At 47.8% G+C, this 24699-nt stretch overlaps 1 protein-coding gene across 2 annotated transcripts in view; it reads right to left on the bottom strand.

Moving 5' to 3' along the window:
- The window catches only part of ube2h (ubiquitin-conjugating enzyme E2H), a gene marked incomplete at its 3' end in the record, with an annotated part of 44620 nt that overhangs the window by 18873 nt on the left and 1048 nt on the right, over window positions 1–24699 (bottom strand). The window contains exons 2-4 of one of the 2 annotated variants that reach the window (XM_080538676.1): window positions 3466–3542; window positions 1215–1289; window positions 1052–1091 (exon numbers count right to left, since the gene is read on the bottom strand). In XM_080538676.1, coding sequence (XP_080394802.1) covers window positions 1052–1091; window positions 1215–1289; window positions 3466–3542 — 192 coding nt within the window. The remainder of the gene's footprint in view (window positions 1–1051; window positions 1092–1214; window positions 1290–3465; window positions 3543–24699) is intronic. The other variant, XM_080538677.1, reaches the window with a different exon arrangement.

Below are 24699 nucleotides of genomic sequence, written 5' to 3'. Positions count from 1 at the left end.
GCGTCAAAGTTTCTACATTCCATTATGTTTTGTGAGATGGAACCTTTGTATTTTATGAATTACTAACCCAAAAAATGTCAACATTTTAAAAATAACACCACACAGGCATTAATAAACACCTAATGGATCAGATTATGTAAAAAAAACTAAATTTTGACCAAAAATTGAGATAGAACCTTATAATTCGTCACGAACTCCCTCTACACTGCACTTGATTTCTTTCTTCCCCACTGTGAGCCTCTGCTAGCTAGTGGGTAACACTACTACTACACTTTCAGAGGCGTGCATAAATCCACCAATACGCCCGGGAGTGCTCGAGGCGGTGCCTCCCTCATCACCAGCGCTGCCGCCGTGGCAACGTGCTACAGGAGGATTATTCTTATTACGATCAGGTTCCTGTTCAGTGGTTTAAATCCTGTAATGCCTCTCACCGTTTTAATCTGGGAAATGAACAAAAACATCTATTTGTGTCCTTGAAGAGAAAATTGCTTTCATCCCCCCCCCTCTACCCCCTCTGGCGGCGGGAACTAAATGAAATAGAAGCATTTGGAGGAGGTGGCGTCGTCAGCTATCAGACAGGGTCATCATCACTTGACGATCACGGGAGAGGAACATAAGCACCACGAGCTACGGTGTGCAGACATCATTCTGAATGACGCACGGTTAAAAAGCTCTGTCCGTTTAGGCCGAGGCAGTGACCACCCTTAAGATAGAGGCAACATTTCGTGAGCTTAGAATGATAAGGTTCTATCTCCGTTCAGGGCAGTTCAGAGATATTGAGCGTCAAAGTTTTTACATTCCATTATGTTTTGTGAGATGGAACCTTTGTATTTTATTAATTACTAACTCAAAAATGTCAACATTTTAAAAATAACACCACACAGGCATTAATAAACACCTAATGGATCAGATTAGGTAAAAAACTAAATTTTGACCAAAAATGGAGATAGAACCTTATAATTCTAAGCTCACGATTTCCTGCTAATGGATTATTATCAGTGATCATTCCTGTGAGTGTTTCTTTATAAAAGGGTCATTCTGACACACTTACGCTTCATCGATGTTGGGATGAAAAATCTTATTCATGAATCCTGCAAACAAGAGGACAAACACAAGCTCAGGGTGCAGATCAGACTGGGATGTTATTCAACACCTGAGGGAGTGAGTATGAACCCCACCGAGCCACCCCTGACCCCCCACCCCCGACCACGTACCTATAGATGGTGATTTGAAAGGGTATTTGTCCGGTAGGTCTACTCGCACCTTCCACACACCGCCCTCGTATGGTGCTGGATGGGAGACAGAGAGGAGGGGAGACAGAGAGAGAGAGGGGAGGGAGAGAGCGAGAGGAGGGGAGACAGAGAAGAGGGGAGACAGAGAGAGAGGAGGGGAGACAGAGAGAGAGAGAGAGGAGGGGAGACAGAGAGAGAGAGAGAGAGAGAGGGAGAGAGAGAGAGAGGAGGGAGGGAGAGAGCAAGAGGGAGGGACGGAGGGAGAGAGAGAGAGGGAGGGAGAGAGAGAGAGAGAGGGGGGGGGAGAGAGGGGGGGAGAGAGAGAGCGAGAGAGAGAGAGAGAGAGGGAGAGAGAGAGAGAGAGGAGGGGAGAGAGAGAGGAGGGGTGAGAGAGGGGGGGAGAGAGAGAGAGAGGAAGGGAGAGAGCGAGAGGGAGGGAGAGAGAGAGAGGAAGGGAGAGAGCGAGAGGGAGGGAGAGAGAGAGAGGGAGGGAGAGAGAGGAAGGGAGAGAGAGGAAGGGAGAGAGAGACAGGGGGGGAGAGAGAGGGAGAGAGCGAGAGGGAGGGAGAGAGAGAGACGGTGGGGGGGAGGGAGAGTGAAAGAAGAGGGGGGGGGGAGAGGTTGATCAGCAGGGACAGTGGACAACAAAGCCATAACCATGCGTTATTCATTTTTATGGACCCAATACTGCAGGACTATAGTACCTCACATTGGTCAAAGCACTACTACTTCATGGAGAATTGAGCAGTCCTTTATTTTCTTTAGATTCTTATGCAGTAATGTGTTTTAGCCAGAGGCGCTTCAGACCTCTTTCCCACTCAATCACTCTGTGTGATATAGAGACATCAAAGCAGTGTGTGTGTGTGTGTGTGTGTGTGTGTGTGTGTGTGTGTGTGTGTGTGTGTGTGTGTGCGTGCGTGTGTGTGAATGAGTGATAATGTACTCCCAGAATAACTGTGCGTAACGAGAGCCTCATGTGTCGGACTGGAACGACACGCACGCACAGACACACACAGACACATAGAGACACACACACACACACACACACACAGACACACACAGACACACACAGACACACACAGCAGTACTTTCTGCATCTCACACTCACACACACACACACACACACACACACACACACACACACACACACACACACACACACACAAGGTTTGACAGATGATGTGTAAAACAGGGTGTATTTCCTGCAGAGGGACAGGATCTCCTTCTGCCCAATCCTGAGGGGAGCCGGCTGCGTTCCGGTCCATTCTATGCTCACACCCCCCCCCCCCCCCCCCACTCACCACCCCTATCCCCGTGAACTCGCATCACGCTCTTGACAGGAGGCTTATCCTGTGGTAACTGACCTGAGGGCCTGGGTTCGATCCAGTAGGATCATATGAATCTCTTTCACTGTCCTGTTACGACTTTGAATAAACCTGGAACGTTATTAAGACCAATAATTACCAGAAACTTGAATCCCTGTTTCCTGACTCAATGTCTTTATTATATTAGGGATTGGGTTAGATTGGGAGTGGGAGGGGGTAATTATAGAGAAAAGAAAATGCTCCGAGGCTATCAAGATAAATCTGCAAGAGACGTTCAGTGTGGTTTCTAAACTTTGGAGTAAGCCCTTTCTCAATTTGATTCTTATTTACACTACAAAAATATACATATACTTTTGTTTTTGCTCCAATTTTTCACGAGTTGTACACAAAAGGCCTGTGTCAGATCTGTGTCAGTGAGCACTTTGCTGAGATAATCCATCTACCTGACAGGTGTGGCATATCCAGATGCTGATTAGACAGCATGATGATTGCACAGATGTGCCTTAGGCTGGTCACAATAAAAGGCCACTCGTGTGCAGATTCAACAAATTTGAGAACACAATTTGAGAGAAACAGGTCTTTTATGTACATAGAACGTCTTAGGTCTTTGATTTCAACTCATGAAAAAGTGGTGCAAAAAGAAACAAAAACATGTTGTGTTTATATTTTTGTTCAGTGTATCTGTATGCCTTCTCACCGAACAAAATAATGAAAACATGTATCACAGATTAGATCAGATGAGGACAGGGACTTGATAGGGGGTTCAAAACAATCAACTGGTTAAGAGAGACAAAAAGACAAACAAGATAGGCAGAGACAGACAAGACATGTTCTAAACATAATCTGAAAGGGCTAGAACAGACATATAAACACACACACACACACACACACGTAATCAGAAAACTTACTTCCTTGTGGCCCGAAAAACTTCACTACAAATTCGTTCAGCCCGCTGAGGATAGTGACTTCGTGCTTGCTCTCGATGCTGAGTGGCCGTTAGGGAGAACAAAGGCAGGTGGTTTGACATCACACACACATGGATATGAAGAACATGAAGAACACCCTGACCTGCTCACACACTGGGTATGAAGAACATGAAGAACACCCTGGGAACACACAGGGAGCTGGCGGTCTGATAAATAATGCATGGTTCCTTTCCTCCCACTTTGTTTTGGGTCGCCACGGCGTTTGACCTCACTGAGACGCTCGTTAATCTTCTGACGTGGGACAGCGCAGTGTGTGTGTGCGTGTGTGTGTGTGTGTGTGTGTGTGTGTGTGTGTGTGTGTGCGTCCTGAGGGCAGTGTCATCATCACAGGCGGCCTCACGAGGGAGTTGTGGAGGAAAACTGAATCTGACAAGTACCTCTTCTCTCCCTCTTTCTAGGCCCTATGTGTTTCTCACTCACTTGCTCGCTCTCACACGCACGCACGTACAGGGTTTGGTAGGAAAGTGAAAGAAAAGGAGAATGGCTTTGTTGGACAGGTAGTGCAAACAAACCAATCAATGGGAAAAGCAAATCCTCTGAGATTCTCCTCTGACCTCTGACCACTCAGTTTGCCTATAAGTCAATGTCAATTATTAGCTGTGTTTGCTGAACGCACCCCCCCCCTCCCACCCTAAGTTCTTTGCTTAGATTTTTTTTTTGGCTTCTTTGCTCAGATTTCGTCAGGCATTCTCCCTACCTCTATGCCAAAGTTCAGCCCAACATCTGACAGCTCCACCACACCCACCTCACCCACCCCTCCTCCTCAAATGCTGCCAGATGACTGATCTCCCTCCCTCCCTCCCTCCCTCTTTGCCTCCCTCCCTCCCCTCTCTCTCTCTAGGCAACCATCACCCGGGCCATCAGCCGATCAGATTCCAGGACCACCTGCCTGCCTTCCAAACCTTTATTGCTGAACCGTACACAGTAGCCACACAGATGATTGACAGCTACTGTTCTCAATCAAGAGGCCTTAAGAGCGAAGCCAGAGCTGCTTGGCTCCGTTCTGAAGCCTCTGGGCTTTCCAGCACATTCCCGGAGATGAGATGACTCCGGTTATTCTCATCAACACTGTGTGAATCTCCCGTCTGACGCCTGTGTGAGTAAGGCAGGCCTGCAGCACATGAGTCAAGCTGTTCGTTATTCCTGACACCTTTCAGTTGGAGGGTGTGACCAAAAACCCTGTGATGAAGGAACAGTTTGCAGCACCAACTGTTGTTGTTTTAGGGGGAATTAATTATCCAATCCCAACTCAATTAGCTTCGTTCTACCGTCTTGTTGTGTGGACGTCATGTACCGGAGAACCCTATAGGACCTGTGGCCTCCAGGGCGTTTGTGGTCCTCGTGTACAGCAGGCCTCGAACATCTGGCACCCAGGGAGGAGGGTGGATAACCTACTGCCTGTACTGAGGGTCCTCTGCTCCCGGCCATTTAAATGCCTGAGACTCGAGTTACACAGTTAATTACAGTAATCGCCGAGCACCCCCCGCACCCCTCCAACATCCCCTTACTGCACTATTAGGCCTATATCACATATAAACATATCTTATATCAACATATCTTATATCCAACATCCCCTTACTGCACTATTAGGCCTATATCACATATAAACATATCTTATATCAACACTCCCTACTACACTTGCTAGGCCCGTATCCTAAACTCAGGAGTCTCCTATCTCACTGCTCCATCCTGCCTTATTGTGCTCCATCCTGCCTTATTGTGCTCCATCCCAGTGTGGTACGTGAGATTCATTACAGACGGAGATTCTCCCAGTGATTGTGATCAGAGACAGGGGGGGGGGGGGGGGGGAGAAAGGGAAAGCTAGCTATAGAGGAGAGGAGATAGAGGGAACGAGAGAATGAGGCGGGATAATGAATGAAGCAGGTTGGAGAGCAAGAGGATAAAAAACATGAGAGAAAAAGAGAGTGGGGAGAAAAAACACTAACAGAAATGGAGAGTGTGGGGGGGTGATATACCAGTTTATACAACAGTTAGTTCCGACCAAGTAATTTGATTGGACAAGAGGCTGATATACAGTATAACAGCACTGGGACTTTTAACTACAGTATATGTATCACTCCGCCGCACAGATGTTCTACTAAATGACCGTTAATTAGACTACATGTTTGTGTTCAGGTTACTAGGTAACAGTCCATTTGAAGTTCAGTTGCGGAACTATTAAATGGCGCTGTAGAACTGTTGTATAAAAGCAATATCACACTCAAGGTCGTGCTGTTATACTGAATATCAGCACGGCTGTGATTGGGTCGTAGGTACGAGGCCGTGCTGATATTCAGTATAACACACTCCCTCTCGTGTGATATTGCTTAAATGACCCGCAGCAGCAGCGGCAGAGGATGAGGGGAGAATATGCTTGGGCCAGGGGCCTTTGGCAGTCAAAATGCGAGAAGAAGAAGGAAGAAACTGTACAGGGGGTAGAGGGGACAGAGAGGCTTCAGGGGGGAACTGAAAACACGTCTTTCTACTTACGATCCCCAATCTAGAAACACAATGGGCCCTATTATGCACTTCTTAACTTGCCATCTTAAGTCTTAATTAAGACGCACCGCCAGGTTAAGACCTACCGCCACCCTTATTATGCGCTTCATACGCGCTACTGCTATTATGCAGGTGTCGATAGGCGCCCACACATAAGACGTAATACTCCCGTGCATATATTACTCATTGTGGGAGTGTTCATATGTTAATGAAGTGCACTAGGCGCCGCTGCTATTATGCGATCTGACTTTGCTCCTAGCGCTAAGAAGTGGTTTGAAAAGTTCTTAAGTTTAGACTTCATGCACGTTTTGAAACACGAGCGCGCCTCCGCGGTTTGCGCATGCATGTGGGCACACATGAACACGCACGTGGCTCCACGGCAAGACGTCAATTACGGTCACAGTATAAATGCTTTATTTCAGAAGGGAGAGGCCAGCACTGTACAGTATGTTGCCTCCGCATACTGTGCACATACAGTACGAGCATGCCGTGCGTAATATAATGACATCAACATCTGTCATTCCTGCAGTCTTCCAGCGACCCCTCTGTAATACTTCTCAACTCACAAGCGGAGGTATTGCCGTGTTTATTCAGAAAATAATGATTGCTGTGTTTATTCTGAATACTATATCACACAAGGTTGTTCCATGTTGCCAGGTGACTGTCTCCCTTCCGTCTCCCTGTCTGCAGTTGAACTTAAACCAGCTGACCTGTTCTTTCCTTTAACGAATTTGAGTATAAGGTTCCCTTGCACAGAAAACGAGTAAGCTCGAGATAAGATTGCGAACTGACGAGCCTTGACCTCATGCACGAGCTTGTTACTTTCTTCTGCAGAGAAGCGCGCTGACCTCCTTCTTAGGACTTCCATAATAGCATAGCGCTAATGACTCAACGCAGCCGGTTCTTAAAGGGAATGGCACCTGGCACGCTGATTGGGTTGATTGAGAAGACGCCCAAAACACACCCATGACTAATTTCTTTGCTTAGCGCCGGGTTTTAGGCGCCCACTACCGCACGCATAATAGCAAAGTGGCCTTGACCACGCCTCCACGTCTTAAGTTTAGATCTACCGCCTCGTCTTATTGCTTAAGACTTATGAAGTGCATAATAGGGCCCAATGTATGAGAACCCAATTGTCAATCGGGGGGGGGTTATGGGGTATGGGTATCTAATCAGCTGCAGACCCCAGGAGTCGCGCCGCGGGCTAACTGACACTCGCCATATTGTGCGCAGCTGTGGCGGCTGTGGCTCAGGAGGTAGAGCCGCCGTCAAATGATCGCAAGGTTGGCAGATCGGCGGTTCGAGCCCCGGCTGGCCATATGTCGATTCGAAGTGTCCTTGGGCAAGCACTGAACCCCAAATTGCTCCCAGTGAGCGGGCCGGCGCCTTGCATGGTAGCTTGCCACCATTGGTGTGTGAATGTGTGTGTGAATGGGTGACTGAGAGGCCGTTGTGAAGCGCTTTGGATAAAGGCGCTATATAAGTGCAGTCCATTTAGCTACCAAAGGTTAGGCTAGGGTACCAGTCCCTGTACCAAAGGTTAGGCTAGGTTACCAGTCCCTGTACCAAAGGTTAGGCTAGGTTACCAGTCCCTGTACCAAAGGTTAGGCTAGGTTACCAGTCCCTGTACCAAAGGTTAGGCTAGGTTACCAGTCCCTGTACCAAAGGTTAGGCTAGGTTACCAGTCCCTGTACCAAAGGTTAGGCTAGGTTACCAGTCCCTGTACCAAAGGCTAGGGTACCAGTACCTGTACCAAAGGCTAGGCTAGGCAGCCAGTCCCTGTACCAAAGGTTAGGCTAGGCTGTCAGTCCCTGTGACCAATGAGATGTGGGAGCACGTTTGGCTGAGGAACCTGCTGATTTCAACGTCACAGGCCCACACACTTTTAAAAAAAGACACACACCAAGACATCTGTACGCACTGAAACAGAAAGGCATTCACATAGCCGTTCACAGTGCCACACCAATACACACACACACACAAACCAATACTCACACCAACACACACGACACAGACACACTTATGACGCTTTTCCACTACCGTGCCGAGTCTGCCCGGTTTGTTTTCACTTTCTCAACTGCCAACTGAGCCGTACCGGGCCATAGTACCCGTGCCGTTTTTAGTCCCAGTTCGAGAGGGGTAGGCCTACTTTTGGTACTTTTGTGCCAGGCTGTGTGTGACGTGTGACGCTGCAGACCGTTGATTGGTCAATGGAAATCGGCAAAATCGTCATCCCATGTTCCATCCCATATACACACACACACACACACACACACACACACACACACACACACACACACACACCTGTGTGAACTGTGAAGCCAACCCTCCGTTAGCTGTATTAGCACCAGCGGGGGTCTGGCTGTTCGTCAAGACGTCCAGACAGGTTTACAGTCCGACCCACTGGGTTTTATTGAGCTCGGCCCAGGAAGTCGTGTATTTACTCTTCCTGCCCAGAGAATAACTACATGTCATTGTCAACCTCCCCCTTCTCTCCCCCTCCTCCCCCTTCCTCTCCGCCAGTGGTGTGAAGGCAGCGCGGCTCTCCTGTTAAAAGACTGTTATTATGTCAGCCTCATAAAACTCCCAACCGTCTCACTGAGTAATAGTGATGGATGGCGAACCCTAGACCCTAGCCTTTACCGCCAGTCAGTCAACAGCCTGAATGCCAACAGCTATTCAAACAAAAGGAGGGAGATGAGATACACAGGTTAGTTTACCCTCTAATAACACCTATCTGTTAGGTCTCATTTAGCATTTAATACCACGTGACACGACCCTACTGCAAGCCCGAGGACACTCCGTAGAAGGGGTGACAACGCTGTATGACAACACTATAAAACACTGACATATCGTGACGTTAGAATTATACGGTTCTATCTCAATTTTTGTCAAAATTGAGTTTTTTACATAATCTGATCCATTAGGTGTTTATTAATGCCTGTGTGGTGTTATTTTTAAAATGTTTACATGTTTTAGTTAGTAATTCCTAAAATACAAAGGTTCCATCTCACAAAACATAATGGAATGTAAAAACTTTGACGCTCAATATCTCTGAACTACCCTAGACGAAGATAGAACCTTATAATTCTAAACTCACGATATCCTAACTGTCGTCCCTGAGTGTGAAATTAGCTCACCAAGATCACCAAACAATCCCCACCCTCCACCCTCCCTCCACCTGGGGATTAGTATGGATTAAGTCATAATCTGTGGCCATTAGGTCAATATGCCTTTAAGCAGCACACTTTTTCTAACCCCCTGGGGCCCCCCTCCGTCCCCTCAGCTCTGAGGCTGTAAACCAGTCTCAAGGCCGTGCCACAGTAAACCATAGACCTATCCTGGGTTGGTCTCCCGCGGGCGGCCATATTGTGTGGTTGGTCCGGTTTATTCCGGACATGCCCCGTCTTCCATTTTAGGTCGAATCCAACTGTCAACATCTCTGACCAGGGCCAAGAATATCCCCGAGCAGAAAAGAGGAAAACCGACATGACGATTATGATACAAATGGGTGTACCGTATGGTTAAAAAAGAATGTGGTGTGTGTAGACCGCTCAAATGTTTTCCTGCTTTAGAAGCAACAGGGTGGCAAAGCAGAAAGCACCAGTCCTGACAGGGCCTGGCGGTGCGGTGCGGTGGAGGCAGCTCTCTCTGGTCCCACGTTAGCGTGCCTCCACTCACAAGGGGCGCTAAAAGAATGGTGTTACAAAATATTGTATGAAAATAATAGTGTCAGAAATAGTGTCTCCTCAGAGTCGAGACGAGAGGAGGCGTGAGGCGAGGCGAGAGGGGAGACTCAGAAACATCTCCTGATCAAACTCCCACGTGGGAAGCAGCAGACAAGAGAACAGACTGGCCGACATCTCGTTTTCTCTAGAGTATTCCAAGGACTGGGACTTCCAAGTCGTTTTAAATGGATTGCATTATATAGCGCCTTTATCCAAAGCGCTTTACAACGGCCTCTCATTCACCCATTCACACACACACACACACTCACACACCAATGGCGGCAAGCTACCATGCAAGGCGCCGGCCGGCCCGCTCACTGGGAGCAATTTGGGGTTCAGTGTCTTGCCCAAGGACACTTCGACATGTGGCCAGCCGGGGCTCGAACCGCCGATCTGCCAACCTTGCGATCATTAGACGGCAGCTCTACCTCCTGCGCCACAGCCGCCGGACTTGCAAGTCACCAAACTATATAGTACATTTTTTTACATAGCCATAGCCGATAATACATAGCCATTTATTTGTAAAGTACATAACTTGAAATGCCACATGAGCTTAGTTCAACTGTCTTACCCATCAGACCCCAAAATAAACGTTTTTGTAAACAATGCAATTGTAACAGTGATAGCTTCAAAATCTGGTTCAAACTATCATTTTGATCTCATGGATGGTCAGTCTATAGATCCGTCTTTGGATTTGAGAGTAGTTACATTTATCCAGCTGCTTTGTTATTGTTTGAATCCCAGACTGCCCCTTTAAAGAGAAACATATGTTGTCGATCACAGAAGGGATATAGATAGCCCAACCCTGAGATAGAGGCAGGGGACGGGGAGAGAGGACAGAGAGAGAGGAAAGGAACAGAGACAAAGAGGGGTGGGAAAAAGACACGAAGGCATGCAGAGAGAGAGAGAGAGAGAGAGAGAGAGAGAGAGAGAGAGAGAGAGAGAGAGAGAGAGGGAGAGGGAGAGGGAGAGAGAGAGTGCTGACCTATCTATTAGATCTGAATGACATCACCACAGCAGACCACAGGGCTGGGACTGATAATGATGATGAGACTGCCTGTGTGTGTGAGAAGAATCTGTGTTAGCGATGACGACAAGTCGTGTGTGTGTGTGTGTGTGTGTGTGTGTGTGTGTGTGTGTGGGTGTGTGTGTGTGTGTAGGCGTTGGTGAGAGCAGAGGCACAGAGGGAGGCCAGCAGAACCACTCGTCCTCTCTCTCATGGGGATTTAAAGGAAACCTATTATGCTGTTTTTCCACAAGTTAATGCAGGTCCTCTGGGGGTCCCCAAAACATATCGTTCAAGTTTTTCACTGATAATAAACTACCAGTCAGATTTTAATCCCAGCACGCCTCTAAACGCATCTGTGTCTGTCCCTTCTCTGGGAGGGCTGTTTCTCTAGGAGGGCTGTTTCTCTGGGAGGGCTGTTTCTCTGGGAGGGCTGGTTCACGGGTCAGGATCAATCATCAGCGGTTCGCTTGATGGCAGCGAGGAATCCCAAAAAACATTGAAATAGAAACTATCTGTTTCCCTTTGAATGTAAGAAGGCACGGCCGGGGGGGGGGGAAACGTCCAACAGAGAGCCTCGATGAGACCCCGATCAGCGTAGGAGGGGGCAGACAATCTGAACGGCTTGTCGAACGCATGTTTTGTCCCGAAATATGCCAACCCACAAAAGAAACTGATCGAATTGCTTTTTGATTTCACAGTTTCTGTGTTAGTCGGGTCATCAGAGATCCAAATGTACAGTACACCAACCGCTGAAAAGGTGGGGGGTTTTCATAATATGGGACCTTTAAGAGGGTAGGGGAGACAAACCACTCTGACTGGGCATCTGGTTACCCACAAAATACCTGCCATTACCACCGGGAACATATATACTACCACACACGACACCACTCTCACCTTACCGGTTGGTGTACAGCCTCGGGGTGGTGGCCCGCGTCTGCAACAGGTAGGTAGGGATGCAACAGGTAGGTAGGGATGCAACAGATTGATTGGAAAGTGCATCACGACTGTGGAATGCTGAGGTGCATTCATTGTTTTCTTCTCTCAGTGGTGTCAGCCTTGCCCCTCAAGCTTACTGGCAAAGATTTAAGACTGACACACACACACAAACACACACACAAAAACACACACACACCTCTCGTCACACTCGTCTGGGGCCCCATCATGTGCAATCAAAGGCTCTGCAGATGAAAGGCAGGAAACAAGTTAAGTCCTGAGGAGGAGCTTTACAGAGAACGAGAGATCATCATAAAAATAGAAATAGAGAGCAAAAGAGCATGAGACGGAACAGAACCGAACATCTGACGCTACGCTGAGCGTCTGAAAGATGTTCAAAGTTGTCTGGCTGACAGAACAGATGCAGAGCTCTCCTTCAACAACAACAACAACAACAACAATAATGCTGTCCTGTCTCACTCTGGGTCTCACGATGGGCCCGATGCCCACTCTCTGATATAGAGCCTTATGAAGAGAGAGAGAGAGAGAGAGAGAGAGAGAGAGAGAGAGAGAGAGAGAGAGAGAGAGAGAGAGAGAGAGATGGGGGAGGGGAGGGGAGGGGGAGAGAGAGAGAGAGAGAGAGAGAGAGAGAGAGATGGGGGGAGGGAGGGAGAGACAGACACAGAGAGAGAGAGAGAGACAGACAGAGAGAGAGAGAGAGAGAGAGAGATGGGGGGAGGGAGGGAGAGAGAGACAGACACAGAGAGAGAGAGAGAGACAGAGAGAGAGAGAAAGACAGAGAGAGAGAGACAGAGAGAGAGGAGGGGAGGGAGAGAGAGAGAGAGATGGGTAGAGAGAGAGTGAGAGAAAGAGAGCGTCGCTCTGTGCCAAGCAGGATTACTGTGTGACCTCCGCTACACCACACCAGGGTCTGGGAACACAGGCTGCCAGCGTAGCGCGGCAACCCTCACCCCCAGAGGAGGCGAGGGAGAAAAGCAGCCGGTCCGTGATCCTTAGGAGTGTAGGATCGACACCATTCAAATGGTTTTGGATTCCCTGTCCTCTCCCCTATCCGGACACGTTTGAATTGTTATCCTAACCCACGGTAAATCACAGTTATTAACCCGCAAAGGGCACCGTCTTTGCCCGTGAATAACACCGGCTATGGAGGTGGTACAATCACAATACTCCTTACCACCGCTCTGACACCCCGAGAAGTTATGCTTTTAACCGTAAACTCAATGAACCGGGAGTTCACCCGCTGCTGCAAGCGTATCTATAACGAACGCAGAGATTGAATGAGCCCCGCGTCAGTCAGCCTTTCCGTAGAAATACGTCGCACCGTTATATATCTAACGTTACATGTTTTAAGGCTGATCTGTGCATGATAGTGCTGCATTATGTTGATCTATTTATATCGATCTATTATTGCCAATTCCTTATTACCAGTGGAAAGGGGGATGGCTAAAACACTTTGAATGGGATAGATAGGACTTTCCGTTCAATGAGGCATGATACTCGCGAGTTCATCTCGCTTTTCCCCCCGTTGATGTATTAAACAATCTAAGCAATCTAATCAGAGCAGTTGTTATTATGTAATATTATTGATGGATGTGCCATTTTTGATGGACAGCAGTGAGCGGATGACTTGATGTGAGCATGTATTGACTAATGCCGATAGTCTTGCTCCGAAACCGGAGCTGTCTACAGCGGATTCAAACTATCGTAATTCATGAACTATATGCCCAATCTAAAGAATTCAAAGAATTTCTGAAAGCAGAGAAGTTGCACTTTTTGAACAGTTGTAGGCTTATTATGGTAGTTCACCAACAAAAAAAGCACAGTGCTCAACGTGTCAGGAGAAATAAAAATAGAATTGTGTCGGCATTTCCCTGGTTGCGAGATCTAAACTAGTCTACTAGAACTGAAAGCGGCAAGTTACAGGCACTTAACATTACATGTTGTAAGGCTGATCTGTGCACGATAGTGCTGCATTTTGACAATATTCTTATCGCATTTCCCCCTGCTGATCTGTATAGCGGGGGGAATCTTATGACACTGTTATGACGCGTAACTCCGCCTACTATCTCCTGCTCCTCCTACTCGTTCCTGGTCTGTTGTGTATAGTGGAAACCCAGAACTGTTCAAAAGCGTGCCGAAGCGAGCCGTGCCAAGCCGTGCCGGGCCGGTCAATGGAAAAGCGCCAATATAGTACACAGGCCCCGTTAGCCAAGGGTGGTAGCCACGGGTGGGGCTGTTCCACCCAGCAGCATCCCAACCTACTTTCATCAGCATTTACAGGCAATTATCTATTATTATCTACTTCTTCTTCTTCGGTGTATGGGTTGTTGTTTCCTCTCCACTCCACCAGGCTCGGGACCGAGGGGCTACCCTTTTACCACCCCGAGACCTGGTTGTGGGGCTCACCCGGGCTATATTTCTGGACACCCCTCCAGAAGCCACGTCATCGTCTCGTCATCTAATACCGACAGACCATGCATCCCGTTGGGTGGGTGGTACACCGGGCAATCCAGGATAACATGGTCTGCGGTTTGGTCCTCTGCGCCACACTCGCACGACGCATTTGGGGCCAAGCCCCATCTGTGCATTGGTTATCTACTGATAAACAAAGACAGAGAAGGGTTGACGACGTCACTGTGAGAGTCACAAAGCAAAGATGCAACGTCTAAGTCTGTTTGTGACTTCTTCTTCATCAAAGGTGAAAAATCTGGAGATGTTTGAGTACAAGTTTAGATGTTTATTTGACTCAATGATCCTGCTTTGAGTGGTAGCCTAGCACAGAGGTTCCCTCATTGCTGCCTAGCGTGTCATAGTCTTTTTAGCGTCTTTATCCAAAGCGCTTTACAATGGCCTCTCGTTCACCCATTCACATTCACATTCACTCAGCAAGCTACCACGCAAGGCGCCGGCCCGCTCATTGGGATCAATTTGGGCTTCAGTGTCTTGCCCAAGGACACCTCGACGCATGGACAGGAGGATCGAACCGCCGACCGTGCGATCATCAGACGCTGGCTCTACCTCCTGAGCCACAGCCGCCACAGGGCTCCCAGTGCATGCTGGTAAAGGGAGGGGTGGAGCCGTACCTGTCAGCGCCTTACTTACACAGTGTGTGTTCAGCCTCTGTTAACATGCTGGATTAGGATCTGCCGTTCACTCTATTGTCCTCTGATTTGCCCTGTTTACACTTAGTCCACCCTTGTATGCTCCTGCCATCATGGCCTCCACAGTGTCACACAAACATTAAAAACAGGATTACTGCTAAATAACCAATGTTGTTCTCACACAATAGCACACCCGGCACCACCTGGCCAACCCCTGCCTGCCTGCCTCCCTCCCTCCTCCCCCCCTGCCTGCCTGCCTCCCTGCCTCCCTCCCTCCCTCCCTCCCTCCTTGCCTCCCTCCCTCCCTCCCTCCCTGCCTGTCCTGTTCCGGGGCCCTGGCCTGCTCTGATAAGTGAATGCAGGTGGAGCGCTAGGACGGCAGGACGGCCGCAAACCTCCTCACCATCTTGTCTCACTTCCCTTTCCTGCCCGCGGACACACAACACTCCCTGTCCTACCACTGCTCTCCACACACACACACACACACACACACTCCCTGACCCACCACTGCTCCACACAGAGACACACACTCCCTGTCCCCCCACTGCTCTACACACACACACACACACACACACACACAAACTCCCTGTCCCCCCACTGCTCTACACACACACACACACACACACACACTCCCTGACCCACCACTGCTCCACACAGACACACACACACACACACACACCCTGTCCCTCCACACAGACACACACACACACACACACACACACACACACACACACACACACACACACACACTCACACACACACACTCTCTGTCCCACCACTGCTCCACACAGAGACACACACACACAGACACAGACACACACACAGACACACACACACACACTCTCTAGTGACCTCTACTCTTAATTACAAACTAAAAAACAGGAACACTCCCAGGCCAGGCTCCCACACCGAGGCTGCATCTGAGCCAAGTCTGCAGAGTTCTCTGGAAGTTCAGGGACATCAATGTTATCTATGCTTCCATTCAGGCCAGAGTCTCACGAAGCCTTGACCACTCCTCTGAGCTCAGCAACCGCAGTGAGGGTCTATAACTCTACCCTTAGCCATAACTCTACCCTTAGCCGTAACTCTACCCTTAGCCATAACTCTACCCTTACGGGCTAAGGGCCTTAGCCATAACTCTCCCAATTCAGGTTGAGCGTGGCTAATGTGAAGGACATGGCCTTATTGGCCTCATTCCATTGCGCTCAATTTAAACCTATGAAAAGTAGTCGTCCTCTTCATCTTCTCCAGAGAGCAGAACCAGTAGAAGTCGACACATCACCTATAAATGATAATGACAATGTAGGCCTAGTTGCTACGAGGCATAAGGCCCTCCGACGCTAAGCTAATCTACCTTAACCGACTGCTTTTCCTAGCCGATGCGTGCGAGACGTAGGATATTAGCAGCAGTGGAATGCTTCGAACCAAGGCAGGAGATTTAACGGTTGCAGATTGTTCTTTGGAGGGGGGGGGTCACACATTTGGATCCGTCTCCAAAGAACAACGGAGGGGGGAAAGGGAGAGTATGCCCCCCCGGCCCTCCACCCCCCCAACCCCGACCTGTTGGATGTCGGGGGAAAGGGAGAGTCTGCCCCCCCGGCCCTCCACCCCCCCAACCCCCACCTGTTGGATGTCGGGGGAAAGGGAGAGTCTGCCCCCCCGGCCCTCCACCCCCCCAACCCCCACCTGTTGGATGTCGGGCTAGTCCACGTGGGAGTCTCTCGAGACTCTCTTGACATCAGAGGACTGGTGTTCTGTGGGGGGACGGGGGGACTTCAAGGTCGGTTGTTATCTAGTGAGAGAGAGGAGTGAGACTTTTTCCCTCCATTGTTCGGTGGGCCCCTCGTTCGTTCTTCCAACGGTTCCCTGGCTCCTGGCCTGTTCTCAAGGCTGCGTTGTGAATATGGAACGAGTGGCAAGTGCGAGCACGAGCAAAAGAGAGAGAGAGAGAGAGAGAGAACCTCCATACGCTTTACATATCAATGGAGCTGTGACACCTCCCCCCCCCACCCCCCCCCCCCCCCCCGTCACCTCCGGGCTTGAGGCATTGAAATCCGAATGGAAATGCCTTTCCTGTTGGGAGAAGACTGCACCGGCGCACAGAGGCAGGTAGAGCGACTCGGCTTGGCGGACATTTCATTCCGTTTCGGTACGAAGAAATATAATCTGCATGAAATCGTTCACTTGATTAATATCATATTTTAGGCTCGCTTGATATCTTTGGGTCATGTGTAGGGAAGAGAGACAGGTTATAGTCAGAGTTATTAACTTATTATTATTAGCCTAGTAGTTATCAATTAACTAGCCTAGGCCTACAACCCAGCAGCATACGACGGGGGGAAAGAGCTACGGCGTTCCATAGCAGGGACGTGCCGTCCATATAAGCAGGGTAAGCAGTGCTTACCCAACGAAAAAAGAAAAAAGGAGCGTGAAAATATTAAAATAAAAGTGCATGTAATCGTTTGTTTGTTTTCATTAAAAGAGTCGTATTTTAGGTCCCAGGGCAGCAGGAGTCATTCATTTTGACGTTGCATTTTTAGCGCCACCTGTAGGAGTAAAGCACTCCCTACTCTGCATTGCTATAAGCACTCCTCTCTCTGCTTTCCCTCGCGTACATTCGAATGCGTGAAAATGTCTTTTTTATTTTTTTCCGATGCCTCAGCCCCCTGTTTAATGTGACCAGGGTAAGCATGCTTACAGCCAATCAGAGTAGGTCTTTCATTCCGATAAGAGCTACTGATTGGCTCTTATCACTTTCAAGTTCACTTAACATTTCACCTCTCGCTCGGCAGAATAGCTTATGCCAGCTAGCTCAAACGATCTAAATAATAATAATCAATAAGGATAACTTGCTTGATTTTGTGAACATGGACATTACTGTCAGCGACCTAAAGGGATTTCGTAGACTGGACTGGACTGGAAAAACACAACTACTGGCTAAAGGCCGCCCGGCCGCCCGCTCACCGATGTTCACACACAGAAAGGGAGAGTCGCCAGCGGCTACAGCAAGCCTGGTATGAGCGGTTTATATGATGTATATGATTCGCGAGGCTGGTGGCGATCTGTGCTTGTTTATATGGTTTGAGTACTTTGAGAGGGAGGGTTTGTGATGTGATGTCAAGTGCCTGTGTGACAAAGTGTGAAAAGAAAGTGTGTTGTGAGTTTACTCTGGAGGATGGAAACGGTGTGTGTCTGTGTTGTGCATGTGTGCGCGTTTGCGATGTTGAAACTGGACTTGTAAATTTCAGCAGGTTGGCTACTTGAAAAGATCTTTGAACAATGAGCACCCCTGATATAGTCGAAACTGGCAACAGTTTTTTTTTGTTTTTGGTAATCTGATCACAAAGTGACACTACCGTTTATTAGCGGGTTCTAGTGCATCAAAATTACATTTCCTTGAAACTGCGTTCACTGATAGCGTGTATGTGTAATTACGTGTATTTCTATATCTTATGCTTACCCAATCTAAAAGCTCACGGCACGTGCCTGTTCCATAGTAGTAGCCTTTCGCCGTCCTAGCTAGCCCCAGTGCTGGGGTGTTTAGGCAGCAGCAGGGTTCAAAACCTTCTTCAGAAGCACTGGCGGAATCAGGCTGTTTGAAGGGCAGGGGGGGCGAAAAGAAAAAAAGGGCACCTTTTTTTTAAGGGCACAACATGGGACCCCCATCAGTGCACATGGTCAAGTTTAGACCATTGGAAGGGCAGCCAATAGGGCACATCCTCTAATTTCACCACTCAAAAGAGCACTTTAGTGCGACGTTTTTCAACTGTGGGGGGGGCACATGGTCAAGTTTAGACCATTGGAGGGGCACCAATAGGGCACATCCTCTCATTTTTGCCACTCGAAAGGGCACTTAAGAGACGTTTTTCAACCGTGGGGGCACCAGGAGGGGTGGTCGCCCCCCCTGCCCCCCCCCTTAGTCCGCCAGTGTTCAGGAGGGCACACGGCAGGCGGGCAGGAGGGTACTGTGCGTGCCCCCAGGCTGGGTGCGTCTCTGTGGGTCTGGGTCTCTACCCTAAACAGAGGCTGGCACAAAGACACGGAAGACGGATTATCCCAGCTAGCACGCTAACGCTAACACACATATCATATGCAGTCTCCTCCATCACGCACTGACAATGTTGCGTTAGCCTAGCCTATATTTAGGCTACATTAAAAAAAAACATGGGGATATATGCATAGGGGAGCCTGTAGTGTGGTAGCCTGTTCCCAGAGAGCTAGCTAGATCTGTGAGAGAGCTAGCTAGATCTGTGAGAGAGATAGCTAGATCTGTGAGAGAGCTAGCTAGATCTGTGAGAGAGTTAGCTAGATCTGTGAGAGAGCTACAGCTAGGTACAGTACAGTTAGATAGAGGAGCTTCCAGGGCTCTGCTCTTTGTCTCCTCTCTGGTGTGAAATCCCACCCACTGCAATAATAATGACTCCCTGAGCTCCTCCTCTCTCCCCTTCACTAGATCAACAGTCTATTTACAGCGACATTGTGCATTGGGATCCCAACTATAAACCAAACCAGGCATCACTGACCAAGTAACGCTTACTGCGGTTACCCTGAATGGGGACAGAGGGGAAACAATACAGACTGCCTGGGCAATTGCTTAATGAGCGCAGGCCTAGTGTAAGAATAAAAGGGACATTTCAAAACAGACGAGACGTGTTTGGTCGCCCGTTGTCGTGGGCTGGGTTTCAAGCTTCTCAGATCATGTGGAAAGGCAAATGGCTGTAGTGGCAGTCTTTGTTTGAGTGGGGAGAGTGAGACAGATTAATCATCTCACACACACACACACACACACACACACACACACACAGGGCTGCTTTCTGTCAGGGTGATGTATAGAGAGTACCGCAGAGAGACGTATTTATAACCAGATATAGTCAGGTTAGGTATGGGGTATGGACAGGACTGATTAACACAGACACACACAGGATATAGACTCTCTTATTCCGCCTTATTTCCAAAACAGCTGATTCTCTCAGAGTAAAATTGGTGTGGGAATAAGGCTGACCGATTCTTCTAAAACAGTGAAGCCAACGTCAACAAAACATGCCTCTCTCTAACATGCCAGGCTGGTATTTCAGAGAGGTTGGAACAGCCCCAGCGAGGCACACAAGCAGCGGTGACGGTGGCAGCCCCCAAACATCATCAGACAAAGAGGGAACTTGTGAGTCCATCTGTTTTTCAGGGAGAGAAATCAGCCATGCGTGCAGGTAGTCTGTTGGCACTATGGGATTACCCTGGGCCTCACGCCTCCCACTGTCAAAGGCGCCCTGCAACCAATACCCTGACAAAGTGACTCCGGTCTGGGGGCCCCCTTCCTTTTAAAAACTGTAAACAAGAACATTTTCCATCAACGTGATTTTACAAAGACAAGCATTTTCCAAACATTTAGGTGAAACTAGGTTTCGGGGTGTTTTTAAGGACAACAACTGAACACTCGACATATCACCATCACCGTCACTGTAACTAACCAGCGCTTTCCTGTAGGTCTATATAGCATTGATTAAAACACCAGCCCTTGTTCCCTGACTGTCTCTCAGAGAGAGAGAACACATAAAACGGAACCACTAGCTCCTTCCCTACGGTGCGTTGGCAATCTAGTTAGTTCAGCCCACGGCTTCAACAAAAGGCCCGATGGCAGTTCACCCTCCTGTTCTGTGTGACATGGACTGACACAGCAGTAGGAGGTGGTGGAGGTCACACGGTTCCTGTAACGGTAGACAAAGGCGTGCTGATGCAGGCCGGATGTCAGACTGGGGGGGCACAATGGCGCCAAACCCAGGGACAGATAAATCCCAGGATTGGTATTCCACTGCAGTGACTGACTGACTGGAATGGGTAAGGAGGGGGTCTGGGAGGGGGTTGAGTGGTCTAATAAACGGGGAGGAGGTGTTCCAGGACCCCCTCTAACCCCCCTCTCCCCTCTCCCCTTTAGACCCGTACACAATGGAAAGTGGCTTCCAAAACACTCTCTCACACACTTATACACTCTCTATGTGTTTACGTACATACACACACATTCTCTACATCCCCCCCCCCCGCCTCCTCACACCCAATTGTGAGTGACAAACCTTGTTGCAGGGGACTCTGTGATTGTGATTGGATATTCGGCCCAGCGGAGCAGGTGAAACCGCAGTCCCAGTGTCCCACAGCACAGCCTCCCTTAAGACTCCCTAGCGGACATGCCTCAGAGAACAGCTATCCAATAACTTCGGGGCTTTTCAGATTGGCATTCAGGTCTATCGAGCATACCGGTACCGTAGTAGACATTTCCATTACGAAAACATAACATTTGAGATATCATCAGCTCTCATGTAATGAGTATTCATCTTTGAACAGATGGCTTTTCATTGGACGAACACAACATGTGTCTCAACATGTGCAAAAAGTCCTTCGTAAGCAAAAATCGTAATCTGCAACAAGCAATGTGCTCAACAGACAGTATCGTCTAAGTTCTTGTGAAGTGCAGCTTCAAATGCCTTCAAATGAAACATTGTATCTTTGAGCTCAGTCCCTTATTGAGAGGTAATAACATTATAACCTAACATTTCTTAGTGCCTAATTACTTAAATGCTAACGGTGTTCAATCTTCAAAAACCTGGGGGTTGCCAAGAATGACTCACATGTGTTTAACAGCTTGGGGAACCTCATTCCTATTCCCTGTCTTTCAAACCACCATATAAGCCTGTAGTGTTACCACCATATAGGCCTGTAGTGTTACCATATAGGCCTGTAGTGTTACCATATAGGCCTGTAGTGTTACCATATAGGCCTGTAGTGTTACCACCATATAGCCATAGTATGGATTTACAATAGCCTTCTGTGCTCAACCAGCTCTGAAGTCTCTCTCATTGATTCAGCTATACGACTTACCCTACTATAGACACCAAGACAACGTGGCCACAACATGGAGTCAATCAACGTGACAACCCTACTGGTCACTGTACTTTTTTTCTTTTCCTTTTCATATGGCTGGGATTAATGATGAATACATTCTGCTTTGATGTGGGGTGAGAGAGAGAGAGAGAGAGAGAGAGAGAGAGAGAGAGAGAGAGAGAGAGAGAGAGAGAGAGAGAGAGAGAGAGAGAGAGAGAGGGAGGAAAAAGACCTAGGCCTACAGTGAAGTCGTGTAACACACAACACTGTGAAGTGAAGTGAAACTTTATTTATATAGCGCCTTTCGTACATGAATGCAACTCAAAGCATTTCTACGGTTGTGTGTGTTCTCTCTGTCCACCAGGATCTGCATGACAAGTCAAAGAGGGTGTTTGCTATATTTCGCTAGTGGCAGGTGTCCTCCCCGATTCAGTAAATGTCACCTACTACGGGGGCCATTTTATGACACTTTGCAGACGACAGAGCTGCCCTATTACAGGTTACGGAGGCATCTCTGCCTGATGTCAAGGGTAGGTCACCATTCCGCTGGCTGGCTGAGGCTGGCTGAGGCGGGGCTTACTACTCCAGAGCCACATCATGCGAAGGTCATCCTGACATTCATTTCATGAATTCCCTTTTGAGCCTGCTGCTCGCTCCAGATTCTCAGGTCCTCTTTAGCCGCAGAAAATTACGCATGTGGTTCTCGGTGTGTCAGCCCAGATGAGAAGAGCCTCTCTGAGGCTGGTGTGACCGTGGGGTTTTGGTTACATAGGGAAGACGTGGGGATCAGGAGCACAGAGAGGGGATTGTGTTGCTCTGCTGAAAACACATGCAGGGGACTGCTGGCCAGCCCTCCACCCCCACCCACCAGTCTGGGCTACTCAGACATAGGCCTATGCATTGTCTAGGTATATGCACTGGCTACCTATTTACACACACACACACACACATGCACACACACACAGACACAGACAGACTACTCAAACATAGGCCTATGCATTGTCTAGGTATATGCACTGGCTACCTATTTACACACACACACACACACACACACACACGCACACGCACACGCACACGCACGGACTACTCAAACATAGGCCTATGCATTGTCTAGGTATATGCACTGGCTACCTATTTACACACACACACACACACGGACTACTCAAACATAGGCCTATGCATTGTCTAGGTATATGCACTGGCTACCTATTTACACACAGACACGTACACGTACACGTACACGTACACGTACACACACACACACACACACACACACACACACACACACAGTTGTAGCCTATGGAACTAAGTAGGTGGCATTCAGTAAACCTACCCTCGTCAGTCACAAACAGTCACAGCTGACTCTCTCCTTGCTGCCAGCCCCAGTGATGGTACACAGGTTTGTGATGGTACACAGGTTTGTACACAGGCTTGTGATGGTACACAGGTTTGTGTGCTCAGTAGCTCAGTACTGTGACATGGCTGCCATGTCCTCCACACAGCTGAGACTTGCTCAAACAAGCATTGAAGCTAGCTAGCAGCATTTAATACAAATACCTATGGGGAGGTAGGCCAAAACAATTAGGCGTAAGCCGGAGGGTAGCATGCTTGAAGACTAGTCTTTCTTCAGGTCTCAGGAAACAAATTAGCCTAGTTTCCAAAACACAAAGGATCGAGGCTTTAACACAAACAATCGAGGCTTTGTCTTCCCTTGTGGCACTTGCTGTTCAAAGTAAGGGCTTCCTTTAGTTCCTGTTTTGACCCCCCCCAACCCCATATTTGACCAAGAACTGAAGAATTGCTGTCACTCTATCAGCTGTTCTTAGTCCCACCCTCTAGTGGTTTCCGGGTAGTAACAGATTACCCAATCATTAAGCTAGTTTCCACTGCAAGAAGAGGACAAAAACAAAGCACCTTGTTCTCTCACTCCTCTATTGAACATTGAAAATGTCGTTCCACTGTTCTGGCTAAGGTGTGGTTACCCTTTCTTCATAACCGTTTTTCTTTCTTTGCATCAGCACCCCTAGAGATGTAACTTAAGTTGAAATAGCCTAGGCCTAACAGTAATACTGCCAGTGCTGATAGGGACAAAGACAATAACATCTGGAATATGACAAAGGCAGAAAGGATCTACTTTGACAAAAGGGAACACACGAGGGTGTTGCACATGTGAAAGTACAGAATTCAACAGTGGAAAAAGTACAATGAAGGTTCCTGAAAACCCCAAACACAACTCTCATCAGTCTCCATCTCAGAAATAGTATTTCCAGTAAGTTAAATATAATACAAACGACAGCTCACAGCCTCTTTTGTCACTTAAATAAACAGCTAGCCTTTAAGTGGGAGTCAATCAAACATTACACTGATAACACAGAGGAAAGCATAAGGTATCGAAAGAACAAAGAGATCCACTTTTCGATAGTGACAACCAACCTACGATTATTATGAAATAGAAAAAGGTACCCAGCCTAGTGTCACGGTAGAGACAGAGTCAGGACAATACAATCTGAGAAGATAATGCCAATTAATATCAGACAGTCAGCCAGAGACATAAAGGTATACTCGTTATGAAAATGCTTTATGTAAACAAATGTGGTAGCTAGTCAACATAAGAGAATCCATGTACACTGTCTTCATCAAAACAGGTTAGACTAAGAATCTAAGAATCTAATTTAACAATCTAATAATCTAATTTAACAATCTAAGAATCCAACTTAACAATCTAAGAATGAAGAATCTAAGAATCTAACTTAACAATCTAAGAATCTAACTTAACAATCTAAGAATCTAATTTAACAATCTAAGAATCTAATTTAACAATCTAAGAATCTAATTTAACAATCTAAGAATCTAACTTAACAATCTAAGAATCTAATTTAACAATCTAAGAATCTAAGAATCTAAGAATGAAGAATCTAAGAATCTAACATAACAATCTAAGACTCTAATTTAACAATCTAAGAATCTAATTTAACAATCTAAGAATCTAAGAATG

Source organism: Nansenia antarctica (assembly GCF_963989245.1).
Source record: "Nansenia antarctica genome assembly, chromosome: 8".
Classification (NCBI taxonomy): domain Eukaryota; kingdom Metazoa; phylum Chordata; class Actinopteri; order Argentiniformes; family Microstomatidae; genus Nansenia; species Nansenia antarctica.
This window is presented reverse-complemented; position numbering and strand designations above follow the sequence as displayed.